The 23228-nt window shown below is 57.0% G+C and overlaps 1 protein-coding gene across 1 annotated transcript in view; it reads left to right on the top strand.

The window, feature by feature from the left end:
* Nucleotides 1-23228, top strand: part of CACNA1I (calcium voltage-gated channel subunit alpha1 I) — a 108347-nt gene that overhangs the window by 26925 nt on the left and 58194 nt on the right. Inside the window, 1 exon segment of the mRNA XM_007454105.1 lies at nt 11584-11681. Coding sequence (XP_007454167.1) covers nt 11584-11681 — 98 coding nt within the window.

The raw sequence follows: 23228 nt of genomic DNA, 5'->3' as shown, positions 1-23228 counted from the left end.
GGCGGGGGGGGGGGGGAGGGGTGTGTGAAAGAGCTGACCAGGCAGGGGGTGGGAGAGGGTGTCTGTCAGAGCCCAGGGATCTGGGGCATGGATGGGTGCTGAGAGATGAAGCCAGAGATGGGGGCAGGTGCCTCCTCGACAGACTCATGACAGCCTTCACAAAGTGGAAGGCAGCTCATATCCTCCCTGAGTCTCCCCAGCATCTCCCATCATTTGTCAAAGGACAGGTGGGTGGCCTCACCTGCTGGACATACTTCAGGCTGTCTTGGTCCCTGGCTGGGGAGCAGGACCCCAACTTTCCAATGATGACTTATGGGGGGAGAGAGGGGACTGCCCTTGCCCCAGCGTCATGTGGGATCATGGTGACCTGTGAGGGGCTGTGCTACCTACCACCCCTGGGTCGTGTTCACTTTCCAAGGCAGGTCTCTCTCACCCTGGAACTAAACACAGTTGATCTTTTTTTTAAAACCACAAATACCAAACTTTGCATTTATTGTTCTTAATTTCATCTTATAGTGATATCTTGGAGTCTTGATTCAGTCACTCATTACATTTATTTCCTGTGCTTGATCAGCCCAGGACAGTGAGCTCTGTGGCACCTCACTAGAGACTCTCTTCCAGTGTGTGACAAAGCCCCACTAATCCATGGGTAATAGGTGAACCTACCTCACTGTCTTGTTTAAGCTACGCTTTTCTGCCTTATAGTCCATGAGGAGGCCGTGAAATATTCAATGACGTTCTTGTTGAACTTGAGGTTTTCTTTATCTGTGTATCTCCCTTGCTGCATCAAGCTGGTAATACTACCGCCTCCCCTAACCAACAACATGAAATGGCCATTTACGTCTGTGGGGAGGGGCCTGGGTGCCTCTGTTAAAACCTTCCCCAAGAATTCTGATGACTGGTGTCTACGGTGGGGTTGAGCCAGGGCTCTAGGACTGGGCTGTAGGGACCTTTCCAGAATGAGGCTGAGCCAGAGCCCTGGCCAAGGGCATGGCTGGTGTGGGCCCCGCCTTGAAAGAGTGCAGGGAACAGTAGTGACCTTGAGTCTGATGTCCCTTGAAAGCTTCTGACTATGATGGTATCCTGGAAAGGACCTCGGTGTAGAAAATGGAGCAGCTGAGGGATGTGCAACCTCCCCAATCCTGAAACATACGTGCAGCCTTGTATCCCTTCTTAGTGCTCCTCAAAATTCAGAGAGTGACAGGATTACTGGGGCACGTGTTAAAATATAGATTCTTGGGCCTCACCCAAGGGATCTAGACCCAGCAGGTACGGAGGGCCTAGGGATCTGCATTATATGCAAATGCCCAGGTGGCCCTGATGCAGGTGGGCCTAGTTCATTTGACCCTCACAGAGCACCTCATTGGGAGTGCTTCAAGTGGAGAGCATGATTCCCAGTTCTGGAAGCCGCAGGAATGGGGAGAGGCATGGGGAGGGCTCCATCTCTGATCTGTGTCCAGGATCTGAATTCATGCTCATGACAAGCAGATGTGCTGTGTCAATGGAACAGTGGGGACTCCTTGTAAGACTCTCTATCATCGTTAATAATATTAACACAAATAGCAGTAATGTCTGGAACTCTGCACCTTGGCCAGGGAGGGAGAGGGAGAGGCTGGACCAGGATCTATCCCGCCCCGGAGACAGCTCCTCCCGAGAGTGAGTGGGGAACGGCTTCTCCAGCCTGACTCTTCCAGGCTCTCGGGAAACAAAATGTCAGTAAGAATTGTTCCTTATCTCTGGACTAGAGCTTTCTAGGAAGATCAGGCAGACATGTCCCCTCTGTGGTTGCTTGCTGAGAGTTCCTATTGTCCAAAGTGCCCCATCAGTGGGACTTTAAAAAGCAAAGGGAATTGAATCCTCTTAGGCATTATCCAGGTGATAAAAATAAGAGCATCTACTGTTTGCTGAGTACTCACCTTGGGCCCGATTCTGTGCATTATCTGGCTTAATCTTCAGACTAGCTCTGCGAGGGAGGGACTGTGGTCAGTTCCATTTCACAGATTAGGCACAGGGACAGGGAGTGGCCTGCCCGAGGTCATGGACTGGCAAGGGGCAGAGTCAGGAGTTGAATCCAGGCAGCTTGGCTCCATGGACTGGGACCAAATCCTGGTTCTGTGTAACTTGCTGGGTGTATTTGTCAGGGATACATTTGGCTGCAAGTAACAGAACATATGACCAACAGTGACTTGTGCAAATCCTGGGGTGTTTTGTCTGACATAACATGATGTTCTGAGGTCAGTGGTTACCAGTGATGGCTCTGTGATGTGGGGGCTGATGTCCTTGTGATTTTCCAGTTCTTCCTCTCATGGTCACAAGGTGGCTGTTGAAGCTGTGGGCATCGTGTCTGCACTGAAGACAGAAAGGGTGAAGGGAGACAGGGCTACGCCAGCCGCACCTGTCTACTTGGATCTGGAAAACAACATTTTCTTTTCTAGATCCTTCCCCTGTCCCAGCATGCTTGGCCAGAACTGGATCTCATGGCCATCCTTAGCTGCAAGGGAAGCTAGGAAAATAGAAAACATCATTGAATTTGGGTAAATCAACCAAGAATCATTCCCTGGGGCCAGGCAAGATTGGAAGACGAGAGAATGCGTATTGGGTGGGCAGCTCTCCGAGTCTGCCACATGCCTCTCCTAGGGCCTGAGTTTCTTCGTCTGCTCTTGGCCAAAGCTGTGGCCCTACCATGTCTCTGAGTCCTGGTTGGAGCCTTGGGAGCACTACCTGGGCTGACTGTGGGTGCACATGATCTGTTGAGAATTACCAACCTGTGTAAGCTCCACAGAGGCCCATGCCCGCCAGCAGACCTGCTGTGGTTACCAGCATCAGAGAGTCACCACTGGGCTGTTTCCAGAAGCCTTTGCTGCCGGCCTCCCTCCTACGTGGCTCTGTGTGCATGATTTCTGGGTTAGGGAAGCACTCCACGTGTCAGCAGGGCATCCTCCTGGCTCTGCTGCTGACTTTACACCCTGCTTTATCCTGGGCTCTACAGGTCTGTCTGCTCCAAGGCCTGCATGCTGTGGGGCAGGGCTGAGGCTGAGCCATCGACCTGGAGTCCCTGGAGCCTGGCCCTGAGCCAGCGTGGCGGAGAGGCTCCATGACATGTTTGTTTTGTATCTTTGTGTGCGGTCACTGCAGAGCTGGGGGATCTGGGGTCATTTTCTTGTAGCCGAAATGGCCCTTGGGTGGGTGTGGACCTGGGAAGGTTCCAGGGAGAATCCTGGTGTGGATGATTTTTCATTTGCATATGAAGAAAAGTGGGAGGGAGGGAGAGAGTGATGATCACTGCTCTGGTCCGTTTCCATGGAAACAGGATGCTAGATGTCATGGGGGGCGGGGTAGGGGGTAAATCACCAGAGATTCTCAGGCTACAGGTTGACAAGCCAGACACCAGTCAATCATATATCATTCAGAATTCGCTCAGTTATATGGACAGGAGCCTGCCGAACCTTGTTTAAGGGAGTTTATCATCTCCTTTACTGAAAGTCGAGGGGTCTCTCACTTCAGGACACGCTTAATCCAGAATCCTGAAAGATGCCACCAGGCAGCGTGCCCTCCCGTCCCACAGCTCTTCTCATTCCTCTGTGTTGACCTCCATCCCTGGCAGCTTTCCTCTCAGTGAGGGGATGGTGGCGGGCAGCCCTGAGTGCCCAGCCTCCTCCCTCTGGTTCAACAGAAAGACACCTTTGCTTTCTCAGCCACTCCAACGAGGGCGGAACAGAGCCTCCTTGGCTTGGATTGGCATGTGCTCATCCCTGAACCAATCACTGTAGCCTAAATGCGGCAGCACTCTGATTGGCCAGACCTAGGTCAAGACCCATCCCCTGGCGCTGGGTGTGGGGTCGACATCTCTCATACCACGTGGCCTAAGAGTGGGGAGGGTGGGCTTGGAAAATCCCAGGGCTGTTACCCTACAAGCAGAGAAGGGTGCTCTAGGTAGGCACAAACCACTGCTGCTTAGGTGGGTTACCAGAACTAAAGTTTCCTGACTGGGCTGGGCTCTCTTACATCCCCACAGTCCAGAGAACTTGGGGTTGTTAACCTCACTTCCCAGATGGGGAAATGGAGGCTCAGAGAGATTAGCAGCCTGCCTCAGGTCACACAGCCCGTATGGACCAGATCTGGGATGTGCTCAGGTACAACCGTCCCCAGAGCCCATGCTCACTCACAGTATGAAGGGTTTTACCTTTACAGAGGCCAAAATATTCTAGTTGATCTCCCCTGGAGGACTTGGGCAGCCTCACCAGCTCTCAGAAGGATGTGGGGTGAGTCTCGGAAGAGAGACCTTTCCCTCAAGCTGTGGTTTCCAGCAGCTGCGCCCAACTACCGTGGAGCCAAGACTGCCCTGGAGTAAGGGAGCTGGATTTTGTGGGAGGCATATTTGGGACGTATGCTAAAAAATTATAGATTGTTGTTTGCCTGAAGTTCAGACTTAACTGGGCATCCTGTATGTATCTGGCAATTCTACCCAGAGATAAAGTCACTGGAGTGCTGTCACCTGAGTGGAGCCTTGTTGAGAGAAGGTCCAGGGTCTCCTACTGCTGAGGTCCCCAAATTCTTTTGTGGCCCCCAGTTCCCCCTTTACTCTGAACTTGGCCTGAGTTGGTTTCAGTGCATCAGTTTCTTTGTCCAGCGGGCTAAAGAAACCCTGTTCTTCTGGTCTCATAGGATTTGTGTGAGGATATATGGGTAAAAATGACCCATAAATCATAACACGCTGGCCAAAGTCAAGGGGTAATGTTATCACTCCCTAATTCTCTCTTTCCATTATTTCCTGCCTCTCTCCCTCCACTGAACACCTACTATGTGCTGGCTACCAGCACAGTAGCATAGGCTGGTGGTCTAGTTATCAACCAACACAAGCCTGAGTCATCACAGAACTGCCTCCTGACAGATGATCTGCCATTTGCAGCATCTCAGCCTCCTTTCCATTAGCTACATCTTACGTCACATTTTAAGAAAGCCCCTGTGGGTCCCTTGTAAAGATTGAGGAAACACCCTATTTTTGTCAGCAGCACACAAGAATCATCTCCTGGGAGGGGTATTTCCTGGAAATATGTTAAGCCTCAGTCATTTTATGGTGCTTCTTGTCAGCTCCAAGCTTCTTTTTTTTTTTTTTTCCTGATTTTGTCCCTCAAGTTATTTGTTTGACAAGCTGGCAAGGGAGCCGCCTCCAAGCCAGGCCCTGGACGGGGGGCTGGGGACTCGGCTAGGACTCTGAGCTAGCCCCTGAGGAACAGGGGCAACAACAGCACCCCTCAGGGCCAGAGCTGCCCTAGTAGAGGCACAGTGGGCCACAGAGCAGGAGACTTCCGTTCTGCCTGGGGGTGGGATCTAGACTGCCGGGAAGGGCACTCCAGGTAGAGGGACTGGCAAGTGCAAAGGCGTGTCGGCTGGAAACAGCATGGTGCACTCTGGGAAACTGAGGTAGTGGGTGTCCCTGGACTGCAGGACAAACGGTGGGCAGTGCTGGGGTCATGGTCAGAGAACTTCCGGAGGCCCTTATTGCCTGGGCTTTCCCCGGCAGGAGGTGGGATCCAGGGAAGGGTTTAAGGAGGCATCATGTGATTCGTAGGCCAGTGTGAACCGAAGCAGCAAATGAGGCTGTGATATAATAATAGCTGGCTCTTTCTTGTGCCAGGCCCTGTCCTAGGCACTGAACCCATATGTGAACGCATTTCACCCTCCCCACACCCCCATGAGGTCAACTTAGTGACTTGCCCAGGGTCACATGGTGCGCTAGCAGCAGAGCTGGGATTGGAAGCCAGGCTCCATGTTCTAACCATGGGGCAACGCTGCCCCCATGGATGTTGGCTGTACTCCACATGCTGCTAATCCAGTTTACTGGTACTTACTGGCCACCTGGCCAGCTGTGGGAGGTGCTCACGCCTGGCCTGATGACTGATGAGGTGGGGAGGGGTCATGCAGAGCTCTTGGGTCCCCCAGTACTCAGCTGGGTGACCTGGGCTCTGAGCCTCAGCTTCCTCATCTGCGTTGGGCGCCGTCATCCCACCGTGGGAAGGGGTGTGAAGTGGTTGGCACATGGTGAGTGCTCCAGAAACCCCTCTGAATCAGCAGGACTCTGAGTTGCCAGTGACAGAAACCCAACTCAAATGACGCCCAAGGCCCAAAGGGCAGGTCCTGGCTCACGTGCCTGGGAAGAATAGAGGGCAGCTCTTGGATTCGGGTGCAGCTGGAGGGAGTGCTCGAACCGTATGGTCAGGATCCTGCTTCTCTCCAGTTCTGGCCTCAGCCTTCCTTTGTGTTGGCAAAACTCTCGGGCCACCACGGAGGCAAGATGGCCATCAGTGCCTCTGGGTTTCCTGGCGGTGGCTTAGCCAGGAAGAACACCTCTTCCCTGCTGTCCCAGCTCAAGGACTGGCTGCCCCTCATGGCCCATCCTGAGCCAGTCGTGGTGTCCGGGGAATGGTTGTCCACTGATTGACCAGGCCTGGGTCTCCGGGCCTGTTCCGGGAGCCAGGGGAGCTGGCAGTGGGGCAGGGTGGCCCCTCAGGAGGAATCCATGGGGAGGGCCCTGGAGAGCGGATGTCTGCCCTGCCTGCCCACCCTGGCACGGTCCCCACCTCAGCACGGCCACATCTGAGCCCCTCTCTCCAGATGACATGCCACCCGGGAGCTGGGTGCAGTCAGCCTCCTCCTGGGGTGATGTCAGGACGAAAGTGCTCTCTTTAAAGCAAAATTACTTACCTAATTAGGCACTTGGGAGCTGGCAGGAGGCAGTGGGGGTTTTTGTTGATTTTGTTTTTAGACTTTTAGCACTGAAGCTGCACCATAAAGTAACTGTGTAATTAGGGATTAATTTCTCACTCCTGCAAGTGATGTCTTACTTGGGGCCTACGGGAGGTCAGCCAGGTGGTTATTCACCCACAGAGCGGCCCTCTTCCCCCTCTTTTTTGTTTTGGAGGTGGGGGATGCTCCCTTAGCTTTCATCCAGCGGGGAGGAGGGGGAAGGAGGGGGGAGGTGGCTGCTTCTGTCACAGGCGTTCTTCATGCTGCGTGGATCCCCCGGGCGCCAGCTCTGCATGGCGGGGCTGGAGCGGGGTGCGTCTGAGGAGAGAGGTGCTGGTCAGCATCCAGCATCCAGCCGGTCAGGCAATGGATAATGCTGCAGCCCCGCCCTCACTGGTCCACGTCTGAGGCACACAGCCCATCGGGGCCCCTGCTGGGACTGTAGCCCGGTTGCGGGGTAACCTGCCCATGACCAGCCCCTCGCTGGCTTTTCCCTCTCTGCTGCTGTCTCTCTGTGCCTCCTGAGATCACCCCCCAAATAAGCTGCTGCTCCCAAGCCCTTGGCTGAGTCTGCTTTGGGGGAACCCAAACTAGGCAGGAGGTGTGAACAGAGTGTGGAAGGAGCCAGAGCAGAGAGGGTTGAATTCAGCCTGGCGTGCAGGGAGGGCGTGAGCAGGGCTTCATGGAGGAGGACGTCTTGAAGGATGAGAGCGAGGAGAAAAGGCAACGCGCAAAGCGAAGGGAGCAGAGAATCGCGTGTTTGCTGAGCTCGGCGGGCCTTGCCTGGTGCCTGAGGTGCATGGAGTAGGGGCAAGGGGTGGGGGGAGGGGGCCGAGGCCAGACTGCAGGGCCTTGAAGGGCAATGGGGAGCCATTGAGGGTTTAAGGCCAGGAGTGACACAGCTAGATTCGACTGGTTTTTTTGGCTCCGTTGGGTCTCCATTGCTGCACGCGGGCTTTCTCTAGTTGTGGCGAGCGGGGGCTACTCTTCATTGCGGTGCGTGGGCTTCTCATTGTGGTGGCTTCTCTTGTGGAGCACGGGCTCTAGAGCACGTGGGCTTCAGTAGTTGTGGCTCGCAGGCTCTAGAGCTTGGGCTCAGTAGTTGTGATGCACAGGCTTAGTTGCTCCGCGGCACGTGGGATCTTCCAGGACCAGGGCTCGAATCTGTGTCCCCTGGATTGGCAGGCAGATTCTTAACCAGTGCGCCACCAAGGAAGTCCTTAGATTCGAGTTTTAGGAGGTTTGGACTAACGGAGGATGGGCCGTGTGGAGAGGAAGCAGGGGGCTGCTGCAGCTGTCAGCAGAGAGGGCTGGGTGCTGGAGCTGTCAGCGACTGTCCCGCGTTGGGCTTGTCGGTGCACCGTCACCGTCAGGACAGCGTGATCCCAGGGCAGAGACTTAAACCCGCAGTTCCTACCTCCTGGCTACTCGTTCAGCCCCTCTCTCCCCGGCCTTGTCCAATGTCCAGCTTTCTATCCTCTTCCCCTCAGGGAACGAGAACTACTGGATTCCTCACTGTGCACCTGCTATTTGCTCTTTATCACTGAAAGCATTTACAGCTGGTCTCGCTCCCCCAGATGGGAGATGCAGCTGCAGCAGGACACCCTCCCCTGCCACCCAGATAGGTTCATGAAATATAGAAGAGAGAGTTAAGACCTGGGAGAAACGTTTAGGAACTGAGATCCTGCCAGCCGCGTGGTGCAGCCAAAAAACAAACAAACAAACAAAACTCCCCAAAGCCAAGATCGTTCATGCTGCTAAGAACTTAGTGACTCATCGCATTTCTCTTTTTGCCTCAACTGCCAGGAAGCTCAGAGCTAAGATCTTGACACTAAATTCTCCCAGAAATTTCTCTTGAGGGCTTTGCAGTGGGGACCCTGAGGGCTGCACCTGATTAATTCTTAGTAGTAGAGGATCAGGTCAGAGGTGAAGGGAAGGGACTGGGTCACTGTGTCGCTCTGGGTCTGCCAGGCTGTGGCTGCTTAGTCCCCTTCAGAGATGGGGACAAGAGTCAGATCTAGGAGGCGTTCAGACCCTAAAGCTTACTAACTCTGGGCAACTGTGGGCCTCGGTGACACCCAGCCATAAGTTGTATCTCACTCAGGACCCAGAGGCCGGCCCCCCGCCCCACTTATTTTAGAGAAAGGAAGGTGAACCTGAATCCCCACCACGGGGCCTGAATACACAGCGCATCTGTAGTTTCCCATTCTTGCCTCCCAGCCTATCCTGGGGCAGGGGCCATGGTGGGTGCCCCCAACTTAATTAAGAACCAGTAGTCCCAGACGGTGGGCTATGGGTTCCTTGAAGGGGGATGGAGGGGCACAGAGCCTGTGTGGCTGAGTGCGGCGGGAGAGTCAGGGACCAGGCAGGATTGTCCTGAGGGCTCCTGCAGCAGGCAGGCCCTGGTGTGGCTTGTAGCCGTGGGCCCGGCCTGGTCCAGGACAGCAGAGAGAGGGATGAGGTGGGATCTGAGAAATGTAGAGGGGGCTTGAGCAGGTTAACTCAGGTAACACACACAAGAGGCCCTCAAAAACCATTCGCTTTTCTGTCTACCCATCGTCTGTGAGGCATCTATTTATTTCTGTGATGAGACTTCACGGGATGGGAAGAAATCCTGGGCTGGCATTTGATGGATCTCGGCAGGTGTGCCCAGGGGCTCCTGGGATGCAGTACCTGGGTGGGTTCAGTCTGGTGTGGGCTGGAATCTCCCACCTCCAGCACACCCAGCAAAGCATAAAGCGAGCCCACTGGCAGGAGGGAGAGAACAAGGCAGAGAAGGAAGAGGGTCTGTGTTTGAGAGGCTGGGGCCTGGGGGAGGGGCTGCCTGCCATGGGGTGGCTCTCCCAGGCCTGGTGTGTGTGTGCGTGCACACATGCGCATGTGCGCACCAGTGTGAGAGCCTGTTTGTGTGCCCGTGTGTGCTGCCCCCGCAGTGCCTCCATCACACACATCTCCCTGGCTGCCTGGAGAGCTCTTTCTACCAAATACGAACATGACAGTGTGGCTCACCACGCGTGGAATCCTTACGGCGCACCACACCTTCAGGCCCCCTTCCCAGATCACCCACTGCCCCTGGGCGCCTCAGCTCTCACCCTCTCTGCCTGGCTGCTGCCCCCCCCGACCCCACCCCCAGACCCCTCCTCGGGACCCCTGGTCTCTGCCTCCAGTTCTTAGGTCTCTGTCACATTTTTTGTCATGTCCCTTCATCTGAATTTGGGCCCTGGTAGGAGTGAGTGTGGATGAGGGGGTCCAAGGAGTGAGTGTGTATGTGTGTGTGCACCAGTGGTTGTGTGCAGGTGTTTGACCCTGTTGCATTTGTGTGTGTGTGTGTGTGTGTGTGTGTGAGAAAAAGGAGAGAGAGAGAGAGCACACAAGCATGGGAGCCGGAGCCTGTGCCCCAGAAAGCTGGGGGATGGATGGAGGCATTTCAGGGAAACGGAGCTTTCACTCAATTACTCTTCAAGCAGCAGGAGGGGGCAATGGCTCCACACAATTGGACAGGTTTGCATGGTGTGTAGGAAAAGCCTTCACTTCCCACTGATGGCGGTGACAGGTGGAGCTGGTGGCAGTGCCGGAGTCCCAGGGTGGGGGCTCAGGTCCGGTAACTGGGATGTCTGGGGTCAGGCTGGGGCTGCAGGCCCCTGGGACCTGTCTTTCAGAGGGGGAAACGGGGAGCAGGTAGCAACTGAGCAGGAAGTGTCTGACGGACGTGCAGGAAACTACAGAGGGGACGCCGGAGATCTGCCACCCCTGGAGATCTGGGGAGGCCTCGTGGAGGAGGCAGACTGGAAGGGGAGGGGGACCTGTTTGGTGAGGCCCCGGGGATGAGAGCTAAGGCAGTGGTGAGGGCTCCAGTGCCGTCTTTGCTTTTCGGTCTCTCCGCTGCCTGAGTGCGGACGCCTGAGGGTAGGGGCCAGTCTGAGTCAGCACCTCGACTGGCCTGGTTCATCATGGACACAGGTGTGGAGAAACTTCCAGGACTCCAGGGGCATCTGCACAGAACCCGAGGAAGGTTTCAATGGACAGGGATGATGGAGGCGTTGCAGGCAGAAGGGACAGTGGGAGAAAGGCTGGGAGTGGGCCCGCGAGGCTGGAGCCGGCCGCCTTGCGTGCCCAGGAGAGAGGGGTTATTCCTGCAGACCAGGTAGAGTCTGCGCCTGGCCTCACTGAGCCGGCAGTGGAGCTGGGAGTTGGGGGGTGGGGGATGGGTATGGGCGGTGGGGCGGGGCAGAACTGGTGTGACTCCTGGCTTGAGCCTCTACCCGTTTGCTGGGTGACCTGGGACACGTGATGTCACCTCTCTTACAGCCTCATCTCTTCATAAATCTGGGCGTCTAACCCTGGCTTCGGGGGCCCCTGGGGACTTGCGGAGACCGAGAGACTGGGGCTCCACTCCGGCCTCTGCCCTCAGCAAAATCTTCACAGACGCTGCTGCTGCTGTGACTGTGATGTCCACTCACCGTCTGGGCTCAGCCTGGGGGCCTCTCGGAGGTTCCTCCGTTCTCCCCTCTGAGGAATGGGGCAAATTCTCCCTGTTTCGGAGGCTGCCCTGGAAGCGGGGGCAGGAGCCACCTGGCACAGTGCTGGGCATGCGGTGGGGCCCCAGGGTCTCTGCCCCTCCATTCCCTCTGCCCCTGGCCGCATCTACCAGGACCCTCAGGGCAGTCCACGAGGTGGATGTCACCTGCGCTGCTTACAGAGAAGGAGACAGGCCCAAGGCCAGAGGGCTGACTGGGGCTTAGCCGGGTTTCTGGCCACTTTTCTTAGCCCGTCCAGGCAGGCGTGGCCGTGCTGTCCCCGTGCTCTGGGCCTCACCCTTCTCCCCTCTCTTCGCAGGATGGTTGAGTACTCCCTGGACCTCCAGAACATCAACCTGTCGGCCATCCGCACCGTGCGTGTCCTGAGGCCCCTCAAAGCCATCAACCGTGTGCCCAGTGAGTTGGTGCCCCCTGCCCTGCCCCAGGGCACTCACTCACTCAGCAGAGACTGACTGGCATCTCCCCATGCCAGGCCTGTGCTGGGCACGGGATCCTTCAGTGACTGGACAGATGTGGATCCTGCTGCCAGGGGTTCAAGGGGCACTATTTGGGCCTGAAGATGCTGGAAGGTGGCCCTGGCGCCTCTGGGTCCCAAAAGGACTCAGACTGCAGCAAGTACTGGCTTTTTGGGGACAAGGTTCCTTGTGGGGGGGCTGTCAAGGTGGCAGGTGTGTGAAAAGAAGCTGCTTGGTTTGAGGGAGGGCGTCGTGCAGCATTCCACTGGGGAGGGGCTCCCAGACCCCCCACTTGTGCTGACTTGGAGCTCGAGCTCCCGACCCACCCACTGACCCCCTCCATAGGTTCATCCCCCACAGGTCCATCCACCCACTCCCCCATCTGACCGGCTGCCCGTCCATCTGTCCGCCCACCTAGTATTGAGAGAGATTATCTGATAACAAAAAACCCTGACACCTGCCCAGAATCATACAGCTTTCAAAGCTTTTCATCTCTGTGATTTCTTCGGAGCCTTACAGTCCCCCTGGCGGGAGGTGGGTTAGTCTCACAAAAAACTGAGATGAAAAAACTGAGACTTGGAGACTTGAGGTTACTTGCCCAGGAGTTCTCCTGACTCTTTCCACTGCCCTGTGTCTGGAATGGGATGGGGATCTAGGGAAGGAGAGCGGGAGGGCCCTGCCTGCAGGGGCTTCAGGCCTGATGGGGAAGGTCAGGAACTTTTACGAGCATCTACTCAGCTCCTGTGTGCCAGGCTCTTGACATGCCGCTGGCTGACTTAACCCTCTGAGCAACCTATGTGAGGCTCAGAGAGGTTAAGTGGCTTGCATAAGGTCACACAGCAATTCAGGGGCAAGGCAGGAATCTGAGCAGAGTTATGTCTGTCCTAAGCCCAGCTCTTTCCCTGGCTCTGTCTGACCCCTTGCTTCTCTTCCCTGCCTGAGCCTCAGTTTCCCAATCTGCAGAAGGTGAGAGGGCTCCTGGCACCTCGTCCTCCTCCACAGTCACCACTGACCCCACTCTGCCAATACCCAGGCTTGGGTGGGTATGGGCGGTGGGGCGGGGCAGAACTGGTGTGACTCCTGGCTTGAGCCTCTACCCGTTTGCTGGGTGACCTGGGACACGTGATGTCACCTCTCTTACAGCCTCATCTCTTCATAAATCTGGGCGTCTAACCCTGGCTTCGGGGGCCCCTGGGGACTTGCGGAGACCGAGAGACTGGGGCTCCACTCCGGCCTCTGCCCTCAGCAAAATCTTCACAGACGCTGCTGCTGCTGTGACTGTGATGTCCACTCACCGTCTGGGCTCAGCCTGGGGGCCTCTCGGAGGTTCCTCCGTTCTCCCCTCTGAGGAATGGGGCAAATTCTCCCTGTTTCGGAGGCTGCCCTGGAAGCGGGGGCAGGAGCCACCTGGCACAGTGCTGGGCATGCGGTGGGGCCCCAGGGTCTCTGCCCCTCCATTCCCTCTGCCCCTGGCCGCATCTACCAGGACCCTCAGGGCAGTCCACGAGGTGGATGTCACCTGCGCTGCTTACAGAGAAGGAGACAGGCCCAAGGCCAGAGGGCTGACTGGGGCTTAGCCGGGTTTCTGGCCACTTTTCTTAGCCCGTCCAGGCAGGCGTGGCCGTGCTGTCCCCGTGCTCTGGGCCTCACCCTTCTCCCCTCTCTTCGCAGGATGGTTGAGTACTCCCTGGACCTCCAGAACATCAACCTGTCGGCCATCCGCACCGTGCGTGTCCTGAGGCCCCTCAAAGCCATCAACCGTGTGCCCAGTGAGTTGGTGCCCCCTGCCCTGCCCCAGGGCACTCACTCACTCAGCAGAGACTGACTGGCATCTCCCCATGCCAGGCCTGTGCTGGGCACGGGATCCTTCAGTGACTGGACAGATGTGGATCCTGCTGCCAGGGGTTCAAGGGGCACTATTTGGGCCTGAAGATGCTGGAAGGTGGCCCTGGCGCCTCTGGGTCCCAAAAGGACTCAGACTGCAGCAAGTACTGGCTTTTTGGGGACAAGGTTCCTTGTGGGGGGGCTGTCAAGGTGGCAGGTGTGTGAAAAGAAGCTGCTTGGTTTGAGGGAGGGCGTCGTGCAGCATTCCACTGGGGAGGGGCTCCCAGACCCCCCACTTGTGCTGACTTGGAGCTCGAGCTCCCGACCCACCCACTGACCCCCTCCATAGGTTCATCCCCCACAGGTCCATCCACCCACTCCCCCATCTGACCGGCTGCCCGTCCATCTGTCCGCCCACCTAGTATTGAGAGAGATTATCTGATAACAAAAAACCCTGACACCTGCCCAGAATCATACAGCTTTCAAAGCTTTTCATCTCTGTGATTTCTTCGGAGCCTTACAGTCCCCCTGGCGGGAGGTGGGTTAGTCTCACAAAAAACTGAGATGAAAAAACTGAGACTTGGAGACTTGAGGTTACTTGCCCAGGAGTTCTCCTGACTCTTTCCACTGCCCTGTGTCTGGAATGGGATGGGGATCTAGGGAAGGAGAGCGGGAGGGCCCTGCCTGCAGGGGCTTCAGGCCTGATGGGGAAGGTCAGGAACTTTTACGAGCATCTACTCAGCTCCTGTGTGCCAGGCTCTTGACATGCCGCTGGCTGACTTAACCCTCTGAGCAACCTATGTGAGGCTCAGAGAGGTTAAGTGGCTTGCATAAGGTCACACAGCAATTCAGGGGCAAGGCAGGAATCTGAGCAGAGTTATGTCTGTCCTAAGCCCAGCTCTTTCCCTGGCTCTGTCTGACCCCTTGCTTCTCTTCCCTGCCTGAGCCTCAGTTTCCCAATCTGCAGAAGGTGAGAGGGCTCCTGGCACCTCGTCCTCCTCCACAGTCACCACTGACCCCACTCTGCCAATACCCAGGCTTGGGGCCTAGGGGGTTCCTGCCACTCTCCCTGCCCACCTCTCTGCAGCCGTCCGCTGTGAGTGCCTGCGGGGCCAGCCTGGCTCTGGGCTTGCAGAGCGTGTTGGTCAGCCCGGACAGGCCTGGCTGGGCAGTGGAGGCTGTGCTCTGGGATATTTGTGGAGCAAGGTGACCTGGGAGGGCAGGTTGGCACAGATTGGGTGAATTACATAGGGGGTCCTGGAGTGCTGGGGTCTCAAGGTTGCACATACAAGGTCACCTCCCCACACATGAGCCTTGACGTGATGGGAAACTCCAGGGGCCCCTGAGAGTTGCTGTGAAGGTCCTGAGGGAGGGGTTGAGAGATGGGGGTGGGGCTGGGGGTGAGCGGTCAGAACCAAAGCTGTGGGAGAGGGGGGAGGGGCCGTTCAGCTATATCACCTTTGCCCCTCCCACTGTTCTGGGGAGACTCCCTCAGGGGCAGGGAAGGGACATCCAGAGAGGCCATCCTAGGTGGCAGACTGTCTCTGTCCTTCCCACTTGCCGCCAAGTCTAGAAGTCTCCTTAAAGATTAACTTGTTCAAAACCATCTTTACCCCTTTTAACAAATGTGGAGAATGAGACCCAGAGAGGGCCATGACCAGCCCAAGGTCACACAGCAGGTTAGTGGGAGGGACTAAACTGGAGCCTGTTTCTAACCAGCACACCTTGCCCAGGGATGCATGTTCCTCTCTCTCAGGCGCCACATCCTACTGGGAAACTGATCACAAGGCAGACTTTGTTCCCTCAGCGCCCAGAACTATGCCTGGTGTGTGGAAAGCACTCAGTGAATAGGTGTGAAGTGGACCCGCTGGCCAAGTTTATCGAGTAGCTGTTCTGTGCAGTCAGTGCTCAGACGGAGGGGTGCCGGGCATGTGGAGCTTATGGGGGTGCAGGGAGGGGCAGAGTGGGGGGGCACTGGGGGTCTGAGGTGGAGTCAGCTGAGACCCAGCGGAGCGTGGGGATTGACCTGGCAAGGGAGTGTTTTAGAAACGCCTGGCAGAAGTGAAGGAGTGCACACAGAGGATTGCTCTGGCACTATGGGTGAGCCGTGGCCGGGCCAGGCAGGGTGGAGAGGACAGGTGGGCAGAAGCCCTGGTCCCCATCCTGGAGAGTCACGGAGGAAGCCCAGCGTCTGGCCCGGGCAACCTCAGCAAGGGAAGGCACTGGGCAGGGGCCACATCTTTCCTGGGCGCCCCCTCAGTGCTCCCCATTTCTGTTCCAGGGGAAGGCAGGGGTTGCCCTCAGGAAGCAGCCACCGTGTGGCCACTGTCACGCTCCTAGCCATGCAGCCCACAGGCCCGGTACCCTTTCCAGAGATGCAGGTGCATGTTTCGGGGTCACACAGGGGCGTTTGTACACGATCCTGCATTCTGCATCCCCCGTCAAGTCTCGGGATCTGACAGGCATGGGAGCAGCAATGTGACAGGACATTTCAGAAGAGATGGTCTGGGTGGGGGGCAGACAGGATAGACACGCAGGGTATGGGCCTTTCTCTCTGGGTGGGTTTCTGTACACCTGTGCATGTGTGTGTGCGCGTGTGGGTGTGAGGGTCTCTGGATCTATGAGAGGCCATGCTCTGTATGGATATGTGTGCGCGTGCGCGTGCGCGTGCGCGGCCTGTGGGCCCATGTGCCTCTCCCTGCGCTTTCCGCCTCTCTCGCTGCCTGCGTGAGGAGCTCATTTGCAGCTCCTGGCTGTAGGGGTCACTTCCAGGTCCCCAGAGCCAGTCCGTTCACTTCTCTGGAGAAGGGTGGGGTTGGGCCCTGAGCTCCCGGAGGTTCCGATTTTGGAGGCTGGGTAGCCCCAAGGGCCCAGAGAGGAGTTCAGGTCTTTCCTTAGGGGCCTCTTTCCTTCTAATAGGCTTCGCTGGGAGGCCCAGGGTGGCCTGAGGTGGGCAGTTCTGTTTCCACTCTGAGCTGATTCCGACTCTCAGCTGACAAATGAATCTCGAATGTTGCTTTCTCAGAACCTGGAAGCACAACGCTCCAGGATCCAAAATATAACCGATGCGCCCCCCTGGAAAGGGACCTTAAGATAAATCCATCTTCATGAACAGCTTGATTAACAGGAGCCTCAGGCTGTTGGAGCAGGTCCTCTGATCCAGACCCTCATTTACAGAAGGGGCAGCGTCCTTCCCAGGTGCCAGGAGTTCTGGCCAGGGTCACTGGGGAATGAGTGGCATGGGGGCGGGCACAGAGTCTTAGAAGTGTCTCTTTGAGAAGTTTGGTTGGTTGCCTTCTTTTTTCTTAGATGTTTCCATGGACGTTCCAGGTCCTCCCATTTATTTATCTTTAGAGCCGCTTCTGCCCTGGGACTCCTTCTTTTCAACAATAGCCTGTAGCTTTCAATTCGGCCACTAGATGGCAGGCTAGAGAATTGGGACTAGGCAAAGTGAAATTATGGGTTATTAATTGCAAAGCTGTGGAGAGGGGGGTGGCTGCCTGTAGTTTAAAAAGTAGTTTAAAAACACGACCAACGAGGAGGACTCAGTTGGGTTGTCAGGGAATGTAATTTCTGCTTCTTAGCTTGGCAGGGAGCCTGCTGTGTGATCTGGGAAGCCCCTGGGTGTCTCTGGGCCTCAGTTTCCCTATTTGCACAAAGCAGGAGGAGGGACTGATTAGATGTGTGGTTCTGACTTTGTCCAGGATGGTTGGGGCACCTCAGAGTCATGGTGCTCTTTATAGAACCTCGTTAAAAATATGTTCCTCCATCCTGCTCCTGCCAGGTCTGTCCTGGCCACTGAACCATTGGTGGATAAAGGGCAGGAGGTAGTGCATGGGAGGAGGTTAGGGAGGGAGGGAAGAAACACTAGACTGCCAGTCAGGAGGCTGGGTTCTGGTTCTTCGCTGTGTGACCTTTCACAAATTGCTATCCCTTTCTGGGCCTTGGCAAGATGGGGCTGGATTATCTCTGAAAGTGCCCCCTCCTGGCACCAGCAGACTCCAGGCCTCACCCAGGGTATACACCCCTCAATCAGCTGCAGTGCCTCCCAAAGCCCATTGGACAAGCCATTTAAATATGAAAAGTGCCTTTTTCTCCAGAAAGAAACTAGGGCAGTTACTGCTAAAGCCTGAGCCGGCTGTCTGAGCTGCTGGCCCACATCTGCACCCTGCCACTGCACACCTCTGCCCAGTCTGTGGAGGGGGTTGGCAGGGAGGCCTGGGGATCTCGGGGGTAGCTGCTGGGGATGCTGAGCCTCGCCTGGGCCCCTGCCCCCTTCCTGGAGCCCAGTCCAACTAACAACCCCTGGGTCAGCAAGAAGCCACCTCTGTGCAGGGGCCTCTGGGATGGCGCTGGGCTGGGCAGGGCCCAGGGACAGGGAGGCAGAGCTGACAGTGCTGTGGGTGAGGCTCCTGTCCGGCCCCAGCTGCAGGCAGGACTGGAGACTTACTCTGTGCTGACAGGCCCCGGTTCTAGTTCTTTCACCTGCCTGTTGTGGGACGCTGGGCCTCTATTTCTCCAACGATAAGATGGGGTTAATAATAGCAGTTTCCATATGGTTTTGTAAGGATGAAATGCCCTCAGGTGTGTGGAGAGCTTAGCACGGAGGCTTGTATGCAGTAAGTGGCCAACAGGTGCTACTATTATGAAGAAGGTGCTGGGAGCACTGGGGGTGGAAGGTGGGGGCGTCAGGACCTCTTTGCAGAGGCTAGTTTTGGAAGATGCTCAACAAGGACACAGAGGGCTGGGGAGGGTGGTCCCTGCAGACAGAGTGGAATTGCATGTGCCAAGGTGGAGAGCAGGAGCTGTCCTGGGAACAGTGGGGCTGGGCAGAGGACTGCATGTCATGGGGAGGTGGGAGGTAAGCATTCTACATCTTCTAGGGATTTCCTAATAATGATAAATGGCTAAAATTTATCAGATGCTTTACATGGGCTGTATCATTTCACCTTCATAACAGCCCTAGGATGTTGGTACCATTGTGATACCCACTTTACAAATGGGGAAACTGAGTCAGAGAGAGGTTGAGTAACCTGCCCAAGGCCACACAGCTGGCCAGAGCTTTTTGCTCCTTTTCACAACCTCCTTCCTTTCCTTTTAGTGTGTAGCCATCTCAGCCACCCGCTCCATCTGCAGGGCATCAGGAAGGACCCCTGCCCACATCCAAGGTCAAAGTAGAAAGGCCCCATGGGCTGAAGTAATGCCCTCAAGGCCCCTTCTCTTCCCATCTACCCCCAAGTTTGGTGTGCCCCAGACCTCCGAATGCCTTTCACTGTCAGGGTGCAGAGTTCTCGTGGTGCCAGGCCCCAAGCAGCCCGAGGGGGATGAGTCAGGGCAGGAAGGAGGATGGTGCAATGGTTAGTGCAGAGCATGGTGTCTGAGTCACCCTGCCAGCATTCAAAGCTTGGTCCTGTGTTAATTAGCTGCAGGACCTGGGGAAAGATTCTTCTTTTGTTTCAGACCCCTGTCTGCACAAGGGGGATGGCACACAGCACCATGATGTGGGTTAATCTGCAGTGCCAGGTGTAGAACATGGGCCCTGTGAACTGCCCTATCCCTGCCCTTTTCACAGAGGGAGGGTCCCAGTGTTGAGGCTACAGACTGCTGCATCCAGAGCAGTTAGACCAGGGTTTGTGCCTGGGATCTTGGCCAGTGGCTCCACCTCTCGGGCCTCAGTTTCTCCATCCATAAAATGGGATCCCAGCCCTTCCTCGCTAGGCTGTGGGGCAGCAAAACATCCTTATGACATCTGCTCCTAGAAGGTGCCCAGTGAAGGTGCAAACACCGTACGTTGATCACGTGGGGGTCTCATACTCTGCATCTATTGGCAGTGGGGCTGGGGGACCTTGAAACAGAGCTTGCATGAGAATCTCAGCACTTCCACTCTGTACGTATGTTTAATGGGACTTGGGGTGCAGGACCTTGGACTTCAGATTGTCTGTCCTTGGATCCCACAAAGGTCCCCCAGCTGCCCTGAGGAAGAAAGGTCTGGCAGCCCCCAAGGAAGGAAGGGAGGGGAGGAGGAAGGTGGGGAGAGAAGAGAGAAGAGGCAGTGGAGGGGCCCAATTTCCCCAGGGCTGCTGCGCCTTTCAGAAGAGGTGGGGGTGGGCGGGAGAGCATCTGGCCAGAACATCTGATGAGAACCTGGCTTGCGAACAGTAAAGAGCAGCCAGGACTGTGAAAGGAGAGTTGCTTGGGGTGGGGGTGGGGTGAAGGTGGCCCCCCCGCTACCGCCACCTCCTCCGCCCGGGGCAAGTTCTATTCTACAACTCAGGAAGGAGTGCTTCGTGGACAGGACACAAGATGAAGGGAGAGAGGCACTGTGTGTGCATTCATTCATCCACTCATCCAATCATCCGTTCATCCAAAGTAGCATCCACTAAGGGGCAATGGGGCCAGGCCTTGGGTCAGCTGTGTGGTCATAGAGGAGACTCAGATGCAGCCCCGCCTCTGTAGGCAGACACTCAAGCCAGGAGCTCTGGGCCGGGGGACGTGTGCTCTAATGGAAGCATCAGGGCCGAGGGGAAGGGCCACCAACGACGTACTTTGAGGAGGCTTCAGACGGGAGGGGGCACAGGACGTTTGAAGAATGAGTAAAAGGGCAGCAGGGGCCCCAGTGGGTGCGGGGGGGGGGACCTTCAGTGGCACAGGACCAGGCCCACCCTCTAGGGAGTGAGCCCTGACAGCCTCGGGGAGGAAACCAAGGCCTCCCCTGAGGTGGAGGGTGCAGGGCTGCAGACTCCTTGCCTGGGGAGGAGTGGGCACTGAGGGCCCTCTTCAGCCCACAGGCCCCTCCCAGGCTGGCCTGGGGCCAGTAGCTGTGTCCTCGGCAGCCCAGCCGTATGCTGCCTGGCCCAGCCTCCCGGTACCCACTGTGCCCCTGATTAGTTGGCACTGGCCATGGCAGGCGCAGCACACGGCCTCTCCCGGCTGCTCAGCGCCCTGCGCTGACCTGGCCAGACCAGGGAGAGAGGGGAGCCCCCGGGCCAAGCACAGCCTCAGTGCCCCTTGCCCTGGGCCTGGCTCCCCTCCCCCGGGATGCGGGCTGTGCCCCTGGCAGAGGCTGGTGCGAGTTCGGCTCTTTCTACTTGAGCTGGCCTGGCAGAGCGGCCCCGCTAATGTGGGCTGAGAGTTCCTGTCTGCAGAGAGCACCCCGGACACCCAGGGGAGATGCCTGTCAGGAAGCACACCCCCGTCTTCTTCCTGGCCCCCTACCGCCACCAGGGCCCTCTGCCTCGCTGCTGCCCAGCTTTCCTTAGGGCGGAGGGTCTGGTCTGGGGGGTCCCCGGCGAGAAGGGGTGAAAAGGTTAAGCAGCTCCATCAGCTTGCCCACCTGTCATCCATCTCCCCCAGCTCCTGGCTTTAAATGCCACCTAGAGACCATTTCTACCCTGATGCCACCCACGTAACGCTCCAGGCCATACTTCTCTCTCCTGAACCCCGGACCCTGAGATCTTACGAAATGACTTCACATGGGTGTACACCACGCACCCCAGACCCCACCCATCCCCGCGGACCCCCATCTTTACTGAGGGCTGCTCCGTGCCTCTAGTCTCAGGCCCCCAACCTCAGAGATGCCTGGGTTCCTCTCTACTGCCCGCATCCACATCCCACCCCTCGGCTCAACCTTCAAGATGTCTCCTGAACCCAGCCACGACCCCCTCCACTGCCATGTCATCTGGACCAGCCACATGTGCATTATCAGATGGCAGGTGAGCGATGGCTGGGCCGGGCCAGGCAGGGTGGAGAGGACAGGTGGGCAGAAGCCCTGGTCCCCACCCTGGAGCGTCATGGAGGAATCCCAGTGTCTGGCCAGGGCAACCTCGGCAGGGAGGGCACCGGGCAGGGGCCGCATCTTTCCTGCGCGCCCCCTCAGTGCTCCCCATTTCTGTCCCAGGGGAAGGCAGGGGCTGCCCTCGGGAAGCAGCCACCGTGTGGCCACTGTCACCCTCCTGGCCATGCAGCCCACAGGCCCGGTACCCTTTCCAGAGATGCATCCGCATGTGCCAGGGTCACACAGGTGTGCTTGTAGGACCGCCCTGCAGGCTGCGGCCTCCCACCGGGCCTCATTCTCCCTCCCTGGCCCACGCCGTCCATTTTCTCCCCAGGACCATGTCTCTCTTCTGCCCACAACACTCAGAGTGAGTTGAAGCCAGAGTTTCACATTCACCTGCAGGCAGCCCCGTTACCCTCCCGTCTTTGCCCTGGCTGTTCCCTCTGCCTGGAGGGCTCTTCCCCCAGCTGTGCACACAATTGCTCTATGCATCTTGCTGGTGTGGCCTTTCCTGGCCCCCATTTTATACCAGCCTGACCCCCGGCTCCAGCCTGGCCCTCCCCATCTCCTCGCCCGTTCTACTTTTTGTGTTCGTAGCACTTACCACCCAACAAATGAGGAAATGTACTTACTTATTATGTTTGCTGTTTCTCTGTCTCTCCCTACCCCTACCTAGAATGTGTGCTTTGCAAGGGCAGGAGATTTGGGGTGTGTGTGTGTGTGTGTGTGTGTGTGTGTGTGTGTGTGTGTGTGTGTGTCTTTCTGTGTTTTAGGCCGTACCGCGTGGTATGTGGGATCCTAGTTCCAGGACCAGGGATGGAACCCTTGCCCCCTGCAGTGGAAGCTAGGAGTCTTAACCACTGGGATTCCAGGGAAGTCCCTTTTGTGTGTTTTTTTTAACTGATGTATCCTTAGAGCTTAAAACAGTGCCTGGCATGTTGTAGGCCCTCACTAAACATTTGTTGAACAGATCCATCCACTCAGCCATCACTCCTACATTCATTCAAGCTGCCCTCCTCGGAGGGGCCACTCTGTGCCAGGCCCTGGGCTGGGTTGGAGGATGCGGAACACCCCAGTGGGCCTTGCCCTCCTGGTTTCCAGCGGGGAGAGGAGGGCAGAGCTGTGATGAAGGCCGACAGCGTAACAAGTGCTGTGATGGAGGGAGGACTGGGCTGTGGCAGCTCATTGCAGGAGCACGAGCTCAGCCTGGGGACCAGAGGAGGCGACCACGCAGCTGAGTTTTAAAAATGGAGGAGAGATGGACTTCTGGGCGACTTTGATGGCCCGGCGGTGACCCAGAACCTGGGCTTTCCAGGGACTGGAAGTGGGTCAGTCTGGCTCCAGCATGGACCCCGTCCTGCCGTGGGAAGTGCACCCGGCATTGCCCCTGGCAGCACAATAGCAAAGGAACCCTTGTGGCAGAGAGTGGGGGGCGGTGTGAGTGGGGGCAGAGTGTGTGCGGAGGTGGGGAGTCAGGGTGCCGGGCGCATCTGCTGTCTGGCTGGAGCAGCAGGTTCAAGTGTGGCGTGGAGGGCGTGGAGGGCGTGGGGGGCGAGGCTTGGGAGATAGACTGGAGCCCGGTTGTGGGGGCCTGTGAGGGGGGATGGGGGGCAGTTGGGATGAAGATTTATACTTTCCTCATGGGGGTGGCTGGGCTGCTGGAGGCTTCTAACTTTGGGGGCACCCCACTCTGAGGTGTCCTGGCCTTGGGGTGTTCCTGAGGCTGGACAGGAACCACCGTCCTCTTCTGTAGATGAGGCTGCTGGGGCCCAGAGAGGGCAAACTCTGTTTCAAGGATGCCCAGCCAGGACTGGGACCCAGATGTCCTGTTGTGGGTTGATGCTCTGGGTGCTCATCAGGGTAGGGGCTACATTGAATGTTCTGAGGACT

This window comes from Lipotes vexillifer, unplaced genomic scaffold (genome assembly GCF_000442215.2).
Source record: "Lipotes vexillifer unplaced genomic scaffold, Lipotes_vexillifer_v1.1 scaffold382, whole genome shotgun sequence".
NCBI classification, from domain to species: domain Eukaryota; kingdom Metazoa; phylum Chordata; class Mammalia; order Artiodactyla; family Lipotidae; genus Lipotes; species Lipotes vexillifer.
This window is presented reverse-complemented; position numbering and strand designations above follow the sequence as displayed.